Source organism: Pseudophryne corroboree, chromosome 11, assembly GCF_028390025.1.
Source record: "Pseudophryne corroboree isolate aPseCor3 chromosome 11, aPseCor3.hap2, whole genome shotgun sequence".
Classification (NCBI taxonomy): Eukaryota; Metazoa; Chordata; class Amphibia; order Anura; family Myobatrachidae; genus Pseudophryne; species Pseudophryne corroboree.
The window spans coordinates 304,721,114-304,733,974 of NC_086454.1; the positions used below are offsets into that span (position 1 = coordinate 304,721,114).

At 44.1% G+C, this 12,861-nt stretch overlaps 1 protein-coding gene across 5 annotated transcripts in view; it reads right to left on the reverse strand.

Annotated features, from left to right (window-relative positions):
- Nucleotides 1-12,861, reverse strand: part of CMIP (c-Maf inducing protein) — a 206,378-nt gene that overhangs the window by 105,816 nt on the left and 87,701 nt on the right. For all 5 annotated transcript variants that reach the window (XM_063945560.1, XM_063945563.1, XM_063945562.1 and 2 more), the window contains exon 2: nt 8,755-8,880. In XM_063945560.1, coding sequence (XP_063801630.1) covers nt 8,755-8,880 — 126 coding nt within the window. The remainder of the gene's footprint in view (nt 1-8,754; nt 8,881-12,861) is intronic.

The window sequence follows — 12,861 nt, forward strand, 5'->3', positions numbered from 1 at the left end:
ATTTTGAAACCTTTTCTAAGTGGTGAATGTGACTGTGCATGCAACTGGGGCCCTTGATCAAAAAAGCCCCCACTTGGTTCTTTACAGAGTAAAAAAATTACTCGGGGCAGGGTTGGACTGGTACAGGGGAGCCCCACGATGGGCCCCACTGCCATGGGGCCCACCTCCTCCTCTAGGGACCAGGTTACAGACTGTGCATTTGAATGATACATTATACATAGGTTACAGGACTATGGTGTATTCTCTACCGTGCATTGCTGTTATTAATCTGGTACATCATCATGCGTGCACTAGTAGTGTTTACTGTATATATTTATCAAGGGGCCCAGGCATGCACTCTCTAATGGTTAGCCAAACCTCTGTGTCAGCTGGTCACATCCCCTCTGGGCTCCTACCACTACATTCCCCCAGTGGGATCTTCATGCCCCAGTCGGACACAGCTCGGTGGGCTAGAGCGGCCCTGTGGGCCTTAATAAAAATGAAATACAGGCCAATCGGGGAATGTATTTGCTTTCCAGCCTTCCCTCTGTACATGGGAAGAGACAGGGGACCTGCCTATAAGTTCCCTACTACACTGTCACTCACAGCATGACAGATCAGAATGGAAAGTAGCAGGAAACAGGGAAGTGGAGGAGCAGAGTTGCAGCAGTCTCTCACTGTAGCTTTTACACACTGAAAGAACACAGGGAATAACATACTGTGTACATAATGTGCTAGGGCAATTTTACTTACACACTGTGACAGAAAATAAGTGTCGACCAGGAACTCTAAAACTACAGTAGAAAGTGGAAACGCTGATCAGGCTGCACAATAGCATCTTAACATGTGTGGCCATAATAAAGGTCATCGTAGCAGAGATGCATAGTAAACTCAGATTAAAAAGAAAACACACCATACAAATACCGTAGTCAAGTAAAACAATACTTCTGACAATGTAACAAGAAAATCGGGATATGACAGATGTCCCTTAATACCCCCCCCCCCCCCCCCCACCACCACCACCCCCTTAACTAATAGACATAACTAGATAAAGACAGACAAGAATGTGGCGTTAAAAAATAATGGTCAGCTTTATTTAATAAAAGTATGGTGGCAGAAGAAGTGGCAAGCACTCAGCAACCACTTGTCTTAGGCAAGGGACATCGCAACTTGTGGGAGTCAACTATCCCAAATCAAAGGCAAATGTGAAATGACAACTTGCAAGGGTCAACTATCCCTTTCCAAGCAAGTGTGGAGGTATACAAAACTCATGTCAACTATCTATCTATCATAGCAACGTCCGGCGCTCAATAATTATATTGTAATACCCCCCGTGTCCTGGTCCAGCTTGGGTCCTCCATGTAATATAATAATAATAATATTATACACACATATATACATAGACATTGGAAGTAAGCGTCACTCAAGCATGAATACAAACAGCAGAAGATACCAAAGTAAGTTGCCAACGTTTCAATACCTTAATGTATTTTCCTCAGGGTACCCTGAGGAAAACACATTAAGTACTGAAATGTTGGTAACTTACTTTGGTATTTTGTGCTGTATTAAGGCCCGTTTGATTAAGCGGTGTCTCTGACCCAAGTAGGATGAAATCCGACTATTTTTTTCAAAGGGGAGCACCCCCCCCCCCCCCCCCCATACTGGAATGCAACCCCTTTTATTTATTGACCCCATCTGTCCCTGACTGGAGATTTACATGCCCACAGATTTATTTAAACCTATGTTATTTTATGTATAAAAGGGAGAATGTCCAGCACTCACATATGTTGCATACAGATACTGCTCCCGTTGCCTTCCTGGACTGAGATCAATTCCCCAAATAAACAGCAGACATTGGAAGTAGGTGGCACTCAGGGATGAATATATACAACAGAAAAATACCAAAGTAAGTTATCAACATTTCAGTACTTAATCTGCTTTCCTTAGGGTACCCGGAGGAAAATACATTAACGTATTGAAACGTTGGCAACTTACTTTGGTATCTTTTGCTGTTTATGTTCATCCCTGAGTGATGCCTACTTCCAATGTCTATGTATACATGTGTGTATATTATTATTATATTACACAGAGGACCCAAGCTGGACCAGGACACTGTGGGGGGGGGGGGATTATAATATAATTATTGATCGCCGAACGTAGCTACGATAGACAGATAGAGAGCTAGATAGAACTGAGGGTCCACAAAAAAAAAAAAACAAGACTGTAGAAAAGTCCACATGTCCAATCATAAAAGAATGTGCAGGCTATACTCACCAGATTTTAAACAGCATAAATCCGTTATTGAATTGGCATTATGGCAAACAGTCCCACATTTTGGTTCTCTAAGGAACCAGTTTCAAGGAACTAAGAACTAGTTTTACACGGAAATAATCCCTCCAATACTTGTTCTATTTACTGAAGACACCACTATCCCACATTGAGAAACACAGGGAGACATTAGCAGTGAAAGGTGAGTGTGATGTTTACAAGACATAAGGGTATATGCAATTCCGGGCAAATCGCGGCACTTTTTCGCCCCTTTTTAAATTCGACACAATTCGACCGTCGAATTCCGGCACATGGCTATCAGCCCCCCATCCGCAGCCCTTGGATGGGGTGGGGGGTGGGGGGACAGCCTCGGGCTTCACCCCTGGCCCTTGGGTGGCTGGGGGGGGGGGGGACCTCTTGATTGAAGGGGTCCCCACTCCTCCAGGGTACCCCGGCCAGGGGTGACTAGTTGGGTATTTAATGCCACGGCCGCAGGGCGCTGTATAAAAGTGACCCCCGGCTGTGGTATTATCTGTCCAGCTAGTGGAGCCCGGTGCTGGTACAAAAAATACGGGGGACCCCTACTCTTTTTGTCCCCCGTATTTTTTGCACCAGGACCAGGCGCAGAGCCCGGTGCTGGTTGTTAAAATACGGGGGATCCCCTGTCATTTTTTCCCGTATTTTGGCAACCAGGACCGGCTCAAAGAGCCCGAGGCTGGTTATGGGGACCCCACGCTTTTTTTCTTCTGATTTTTACACCATTCCATTAAAAAAATATATATATATATATTTTTAAAAATATATAAATAATACTTGTGCCTCCTAAATAGACAAACCAAGTACCTAATCCCTTCTCATATAAATAGATATGCCATTACCAATAAAAAAAAAAAAAAAAAATGTTTTTAACATTTTTTATTAGATTCCGCCAGCAAAGTGTGGAGGATTGAAAATGACGAATTTACTGTCAAAAAGCACTGTTGTCGAATTTCCAATCTTCAATTGAATATACTTTTGTCGAAATGCCGCATTTGTACCATTGCAGAAATGTCGAATTTGACAAATGTCGAATTTCAAAAAGTCGAATTTGGAATGGCCGTTTTTTTGGCGAAAAGTACTGTATTGCATTGTCGAATTTTTTTTTTGGCGAAAATGTCCTGTTTTTCGACATTTTCGGGAATTCGACCGCAATTGCATATACCCCATAAGGAGAGCGAAATGACTGCATAGGAATGGAGAGAGTTAAACATCCTGTGAGGGGTGGACCTAGCTGTGAGGAAAGTACGGCCCATGGAAAAAGGGGAGGGTTAATATATATAGGGAATGCTAGGCCAGCTCGGTCTCTCTTGCTGCTGAAATTGCCTTTTTTTTTTTTTTAATTTAAATTTGCCTTTTTTTTTTAATTGCCTGAATTTTAACGTTTTCAGGTTAGCGTCAGTTGAATAGAGCCGTTCTTTTTTCTGCCACCATATGCCGGCTGAATCGGCATGTTAAATAAATTTTTCAATTTACAGGTTTACTAATGGTTAGGGTACAATAAATAGCTAACAATTGTCTGCCAAATTCAAGTCTCCGTGTCATTATTTCTTGGTAGTAAAGGTAATGAATGCTTTACTTTTGAATAAAGGGTCCACAAATTATCATTAGGATGTTTATGACACACTGTCGAATAAAATACGGATATAATCTCACCTATGACCATTTGAAAATAGCCATGGAGCCTGGTTCTCTATTATATCCTAAAGCACACCTCACCCCGCAGCAAGGTAATTAATATTGTACAAGGCCAGTACTTCCATTACAAGGAGCGCATGATAAATTAACGCTGGGAGGCGTACGTACAAATGGCTCTTTATGTGTAAACTAAACAACAGCGCAGGCAATTAGGAGGCCTTAATACTCTGGGAAAGATTTATCACCTGGGCGGCACAAGAGTATTTGTAATATTTAACCGATGCTAAGAGGCATTGCCCATTAGGTGTCAATTGTGCTGAATGAGGGACACTGGGTTTCCCGGGCAATCCCAGCGTCCCTCTGATGTGTGCGGAAAAGCCAACAAATCATATATTTCCAGTATCTTTTAGGAGTCCTTGTCAATGAAGCATTAATGCAAGACCCCTATAAATACTCGTCATGCTGCATTTACTCGCATCAAAGCATAACACGGGCTCTTGTCCAAAAACAATTTGCAGCAGCCAGCGAGGAGAATCTCAGTGTAACTAAGTACACAAAGATAATGCCACAATTTTGTTACACACTACTGATGTTTGTATGTTTTTAGGATCTTGTTACGACACAGTAGGGGCATCGAAATTTTAACCAATTGGCATGAGACTGCAGCCTATTAATTCAATAAGATGCAGAACAATTAGCATAGGATGAGCCCTGCTCTGTTTTAGTCCTATATATACAGTGGTTCCCAAACTTTTTTGAATCACGGCACCCTAGAGTATCAGAATTTTTTTTCACGCCACCCCTAGGCCAAAAGTGTCTAACAAAGAAATTTAGAAAAATAAGAGTTCTGGTAAAACTTACCCTTGTTAACTCTTTTTCTTCGAAGGTCCATGGGATCCACAGGGTTAGCACTGGTCTCCACCAAGCATACTCCAGTGTTAACCCTGAGGAGACCACGGACCCCGAAGAAGAAAAAATATTAAATTAAGTAAATTGTGTTTTTACGTCATCCTTAGGTTCAATTATGTGTCCACATAGTTTATGATTTGCAGCCACAAGCACTGCTTTTGCCTATTCGATTGATAATAATTTGAATTGGTCATGGACCACCAATCCTAGGCACACAGTTTGAAAACTACAACTCTTTCCACTAACATGCGGCGGGCAAGGCCACCCCGCATGCTGGATCCTGCCCCCCACTCCCCACACTAAAATGCAAATGCTTCGCTAAACATATTTAGGGTTGCCTAGCTGTGAAGTCAGTCGCCGGGCAGCCATGTTTCAGGTTGCAGCGACTGCCTGTGACGTCATGCAGCCGTTGCGGCCCGCCACTCAAACAGTCCGGACACGCCTGCGTTTTCCGAACTGCCCTCCCCCAACGCCGTGTCAACGCCCCCACCCGACCTGTGAACGCCTCTGCCTGTCAATCAGGCAGAGGCGTTCGCATAAGTGAGATGCCATCACATCTCACTGTCTGTGCACAAGGGCTTCAGTATGCGAATGCATCGCTGATGCGTTCCATACTGAATCAGGCCCTCTGTCCACATGTCTAGTGGTGATGCCACTAGATCTCAATTAATTATTAGGCTGCACAGTGGATTAGACTATACAACGGCTTCCGTCATTGTGTCTATGGGACAGATACAATTGAACCCACTGGCATAGGGGGTCATTCCGAGTTGTTCGCTCGTTGCCGATTTTCGCAACGGAGCGATTAAGGCAAAAATGCGCATGCGCATGGTCCGAACGAAGAAATTTAATCGTTGAAGGGATCGGAGTGTGATTGACAGGAAGTGGGTGTTTCTGGGCGGAAACTGGCCATTTTCTGGGAGTGTGCGGAAAAACGCAGGCGTGTCAGGGAAAAACGCAGGAGTGTCTAGAGAAACGGGGGAGTGGCTGGCCGAACGCTGGGCGTGTGTGCGACGTCAAACCAGGAACGAAACGGCCTGAGCTGATCACAATCTGGGAGTAGGTCTGGAGCTACTCAGAAACTGCTAAGAATTTTCTATTTGCAATTCTGCTAATCTTTCGTTCGCAATTCTGCTAAGCTAAGATACACTCCCAGAGGGTGGCGGCTTAGCGTGTGCAATGCTGCTAAAAGCAGCTAGCGAGCGAACAACTCGGAATCACCCCCATTATACATTATTTTAAAACAAATTAAAGTGTAAGTTGCATAAGTAAGTTTTTCAACTGCACTGTACTAAAACGGAAAAGCAAGCAGATAAAACACTGCAGTGTAAATAAAGCATAAAGGGTGTCAAATAACACAAATATATCATGTCTAATTTGGGCAAATCATTTTCATTTTTACATCCATGTACAGTCTCCATGTTGAACGTATAAGTGTAACCCGTCAGTGCGCAGCCTAGTTTGTCATAGATAAGAGACTGCATGGACAAGCATTCATATTTTGGGATTATCTCTGGAAACTGAGAATAATAATTAACCGTAGAAATTATGTGTTTACAGCCTGCAGCACTAACCAGCTTGTGATATAGAACAGTTACTGCATGTGCTGACGTCATGTCTCCCTTTCTTTCCTCATTTGTTTATGGGGGGGTTTTAAAACTTAGGATTATAAAACAAACAGCAACTGACTTCATGACACAAAGCAAAACACATAAACACAGCTCCAAGCAGACGTCCTTCATCAAGCACAGCCGGGAGATGCCTGCATCAGCTACTGTACTCATTGCGCTTACCAAGGGCTTCTCCCCTGTTTGTTTTTCCATCTGGTTACCTCCTGATTATTAAGAACAGAAGGTGGGGGGACAAAAAGGCACCACGTGTGCACACAAAACATTTACACAGGGAAAGTGAGCGCAGCATTAATACCTTCTAGACTGAACACTTGGTTAACTCTTTGCAGCCCACCGCACAGCAGGGTTTACCATCCGGCCTGGGTGGTAAAAATGAGATGCTGGGGTGTTTTAATAGAGTGGGAAAATGACAGAGATATGAGCAAAGTACATTATTCATTTATTTATTAAGGTTACAACTACACAAGGGACCTGTGCCAAAACTGACTAATGTTACGATGAGATAAATTAATTAGAAATTATGAGGTAATGCCTATACAAAGGTGGGGGTGGGGGGGGATTCTGCTTTGTACTATTCTGTAAAAGTTTCAATCACTGACAAAGATAAAAAAAAAATGTTAATGGTGCCACGAAAATGAGTAGTGTTGTAGACATATCAGCCAAAAAGCAAATGTCTTGTGTTTTTTTTGTGACGGGAGACAGCCTTGAGCGAGGGAGAGTGTTGAGAGAGCACTCCTATGCTGCATACACTCAGGGCACTAGGACCCAGAGTTTGCAGGGAAGTGCGATCTCCAATCTGATGTACTAATGCACGTGTAGACTGTAGCCATCTTTAGTACACGTGCTGTACATAGCTCCTCAGGGTAGACACCTATTAGCTGCAATACTCTGTGTTTGATACCACTGCTGTTAACCCCTGCATTACTTGTGTTCCTGCAGTATCCTCCACCTGCGGTTTACCAATAAACCCTAGCATCCTGGTTAAGGATTCTCTGTGTGGCCTGTCACTTTCACATCCGCTGTGCCCCTATTGTGACCTCCAATAGGCTACATATCAATAGGAAAAGGCAGGGCTCCATGTATGGAGCACACAAGGGAAACAGGCACACATGAGTGATTGCAAACTGTACACTTGCTGTTTTATCCGCCTTTGAAAAACGTTGCCTCCGAAAAATAAGTGCAGAACACAAAGTGCTAGGTAACATAAAGGGCTCAGCAATCTGTAGAAGATGATCTGCTAAAGGGGGATGTAGTTATGTGACCGGCGGTCAGGAGACCACTGGTCACAATACCAACGCCTGCATCCCGGCCTCTCAAAATCCTGACAGTCAGCATGCCAACTAACAGGGACTACTCCCACTCGTAGGTGTCTACGACACCAATACAGTGGGAATAGAACCTGTGGCGAGCACAGCGTGGCTGGCACAGCAAGCCTGTAAGGGGCTTTGTTGCGCTCGCCCCACCCGCCAGCATTCTAAACTCCAGGATCCCGGCGTCGGTATGGTGACCGGCAGGATCCCAAACGCCGGTCACCCACCACCAACCCGCAACAGGTGTGGATTATAGGCAGCAATAGTGTTGCTTTTATTTAGATACAACTACTTCAGTTACAGCGATAAACATCTCTCCTATTGGCGGAATGCAAGTCCGATGTAACTGCTTCCGAATCACGCAGACGGAACAAAGAGCGTATATTCATCGGTATACAAAGTTGTATGCATCTCTGTGGCCGGACTGCCCATGTGCTTATGCGTGGTTATTCCCATCACCATCAAGGCGCATTTGCACCACATGCTTCAGGGACAGTGGCAGGTGGGTACTTTCACTGGGGCGGTACACCTGTCAAACCGTAACACAGGTGCCCTAAGGCGAGCTCAGGGAGGACAGAAGGGTAAAAGCTGCATCTGAAATGGGCAGATATTTCAGCGTTGGCACAACTGTGCATAGTCTGCAATTCCGTCTACTCTCTCTGAACACTGTGTCCTGTTATAGTCCAATGACACCGCTTCAGTGACAAGTGCTAATGAGATTTCATTGTGTATGGCTGTACATTGCTTGCATGTCAGTATGCTCGGTTCCAGCGTGAATACACGCAAGGTATGCTCCACCAATACTCACACATGTTTGTGAGGGCCATAGGGTGCCTTATATTTTAGGAGTAACAGTCCTAAGTGGTAAAGATGACATTGATGCTTGGTTATCACATACTATACTGAGGAATCATTTATATATCATCACATAGGCACGGCTATAAATACAGACACTGTGCAGTGCAATAAAGGCTTCCTCATACCTGGAGTAAGACGGTGCCCCCGGGAAATGATAGCTGTAAACAGTATTTTGGGGCGTTCTCCCAGGACAGCAACTGGACTTCCTCTATGGCGCTGTATGGCATGCTATTCTCCATGTACCCTGTAGGCTGGAAACAAAAACACAGAACAATATGTTACTCTTTCTCCTGTGACGTCACATTAGTCTGCAATACTGGTACAAAACAAAGAGCTTTAATTGGCTTCAGCAGGCCAGTTGATGTGCCCATTGTGTGACCTGATGTGCCCAACGTGTAACCACAAGTGATGTGCCCAACGTGTAACCACAAGTGATGTGCCCACCATGTAACCACAGGTGATGTGCCCACTGTGTATCCACAGGTGATCTGCCCACTGAGTAACTATATATGATAACCTGTGGTTTTCCAGTGCCAATTAAGTAATTCTAGGTGATGTACCAACTGGGTAACCATAGGTACTATCCCTACTGGAAACCCACATTGGGTGATGTGCTCACTGGTAACCACAGCGCTAAGCATAATCCCCCCCAATCATTTACACTGCAAAACCAGGTTGATCGTGCAGTGTAAATGATTGCCACTTTAAAAAAAAACAACTGAAAAACCTTACCAAAACTCTCACTCTATTACATTTGGCCCTACTTCTCTATCACCCAATATAATAAAAGGCTAACACTGCCCCTCACCTCTATGGGGGGAATTCAAGTGTTTTACACAATGGCGGCCACTAGATGGCGTCTGACGGAGCAATACGAGTGTTGCTCCGTTTGGGCGCACACAACCGCCAGAGCTGACATTACTGTTATGTGTTGTTCCGTCATTTTGACGGGCTGGTAACTACAGGTTGAGTCTCCCTTATCCAAAATGCTTGGGAGTAGTACAGATATAATGAAGGGACATGTATGTAAGTGCAATACATACTACATGCACACAGAAAACACATTTATGTGTGTGATTAATGAATAGAGAATACAGAGGCAGGATGCTAGTTCAGTAAGTAAAAAATACAAGAACTGTGACCAATTGCAGCTGCTGGCCTTGGTTCTTAAAGCCGGATTTCGACTCCTGAAGAACCCTCCAGGCACGCAGGTTGTCATGGTAAATACACTCAGTAATGTGACTCACGGAGTGGCTTCGCTTCAAGCTTGTGTACACTTGAGCTATGCAAGAGCCTTCACAAAGCAGCTGCACCGTGTGTGTAAACTGTATCACAGCACACTGCAGCTAGACCACAACTTGTCTGTACTGTACTTCAGTTACAAGGCTGTAACTTAATATGTGCTTACGCAGAGGCTGCTGTCCTCCGCCATCCAGCGCTTGGCGTAGACTCAGGCTTTGGAACGCGCAGGAGTCAAGCAGAGGACATATGGCTGTTTATGATGATTTACTAAGCAGATGTTTGTGTGAAAGGCTTTCTGTGTAATACATTTTTCCCTTGGCACTGTTGCGTAGAGACATCAAAACAACTTTTATAGTGGGGAGCGAGGCCCCCTGGCCTAGTGTTACAGAGCTCACCCAACGAAGACCTTTTGTACATGTCTTCTAACAAATGTATAAAAATCCACAGATTTTAAATGGCTGGCATGTCACCGAAATTAACCATACGTGGTTATGACAAGCTACATATGCCATTATAAATCCCACAAACAGAAGGGATCATCGGAATGAAGTAAAAAAAAAATATACATATTAGAACATAATTTCTCAAAACAACGCTATTGGATATAAATCACCACTAAAGTGTATCTGTACCTGTACACAGTGGCAGCAGCCAAGGACACCAATGCACATAGAAAATGTATAAACTGTATATTCCAGCCATCTGTCAAGACAACATCATACCTTTGACTTCGTACCTGTAATCCCAGTAAAAAAATATTTTCCCCTACATATAACAATGGGGCAATAAGAATTATTTTCTTTATTGCGGCAACAAAAAAAACTCACATATCTACGTTATTTTATTAGTAAAAAATTTGGAATTTGGCCTCAGTTTTACCGAATTAAAACACTCCCAAAAAAAAAATCCTATCCAATTCTCATTTTTACTAAAACAACAACACTTTGTTTGAAAAGTCAGTTGGGTGTCTGTTTTTGTTTTTCCCTGTCTATTAGATAGGAAAAAATAGACACCCAACCGACTTTTCAAATAATTGAATTCCACCCTAAGACTTGGGGGTCTATTCATGTAGCAGTGAAAAGCCCTGTTTTGCGTTAAACAGGGCTTTTCTCTGCCTACTGCAATTCACAGTGCGGGTTACCGTGGAGAAGTCTGACTTCTCCAGCGGCACCCCCGCTCTGTGCCTGAATTGCATCACCATACCTTTGTATGGTGAGTGCGATTCATGAAGGTGTGGAAAGCTCTGCTTTCCGCTTCTCCATGGAGTTCAGGTTCGCCATCTCAGGATGGCGTAACCTGAACTGTGGTGCGGAGACGGCAGGGAAGCTCAATGCTTCCTGCTCTCTGCTCGGCACCTGGCGCTGGCTCCGCCCCCAACCTCCTAGCGACCACTGCGCCCCCCTGGGAGGCCAACAAGGTGCGCATGTGCAAAGGGACCCGACTCTGGACTCCACGCATCGCAGGGAGGGACCGCTGGAGATTACCTCACCGCAGCAGTCCCAGACACCGCAGCACATCGTCGGAAAGGGTGTATACATGAATTGCTACTTATTACAGCTATACATCGCATCAAAGCGATGTGATGTATAGTGATAAGTAGCAATTTTGTTTTCATTTTCTTTATGAATAGACCCCATAGAGAGTGATAAAGTGGAAAGAAATAATCTACCACCCAGTCAGCTCCTAACTGCCATTTTTTAAACACAGCCTGTAACATGGCAGTTAGGAGCCGATTGGATGGTACTTTATCTCTCTCCAAGGCTTAGTACATCTTCCCTTAGTCTCGGTCCTCATCTCATCATCCACATTACAATCTACTAATTTGTCTATATTCTCTCCCAACTTCTCCCAGTCTCTCCCTGCATACCCATCTCTCCACTAATTTCTTTCTACTGGCTCCTTTCCATCCCCCTTCAAATAACCACTCATCTCACCATTCCTTAAGAAAATCTTCATCGACCCAGTCTCTCTCTACAACCACCTAATAGTCTCCTCCCTTTTGGATCCAAACCATTTGCATGACATATGTATGGCCATTTATGTAAGCCCATTCTCGAATCTCTGCAATTGGACATTCAAACCCATCATTCCACTGAGATATCTTTCAGAAAAGTGTTCAACAACCTACACAAAGCAAAATGCAAGGTCACCAGTCCATACTCCTCCTCCTGATCTCTCTGCTGGTTTCCACACCATTGTCCACACTCTTATCCTTCACACCTTTATTGTGTTGTGTTTGTGTGTCTTATCCTTCACACCTTTCACGCCATGACACGGTTTCTCCAGGTATACTTCCTACCTACTGAAAAGCCCTTAGTGTTGCTACCACTGGAATATCCTCCTCCCCTCGCACTATCTGATGGGGTCACACAAGGCTGTGTTCTTGGTTCTCTGCTCTTCCACTGTACATCTCTTTGATAGAGATTCAAAAATGTACTTAATCTGGTTCAGGATCATTGATGACACCAAATCTACTTCTTGCCCTCTGACCCCTCCACTTCTGTTCTCTCGTATATAACCAATGGTCTTCTCTGCTGTCTCCACATGAATGCCCTAATGCTACCTTAAGTTCACCAAGTCCAAAACAGAGCTTATCAGTTTCCCCCCTTCCCAGAGTCGGCACCCGGCTTAGATCTCCCGCCGCATCAATTGCACCACAATTTCCCAGTCTCCCGAACCCACTGCCTTGGTGTCTCCCTTGGCTGCACCCACTACTTTATTCGTTTCCAGTTTCTTTCCCACCACCTCCACCTATAAAATATTGCCAGAATACACTCTTTATCAAAGTGCCACCAAAACTCTTACACGCTATTTTATCACCTGGATAATAGATCATATACCTGTATTTATTTATTTATTTAATAGAACCTTTATTTACAAGTGTTCTCAGAGTTAAGGTACATACACACATTTGCTGAGAAAGTAAACAACGTCGCTCATTTTCACCCTTCCTGAGTGACGTCGCTTACTTTATCGGCAAGTGTGCATGC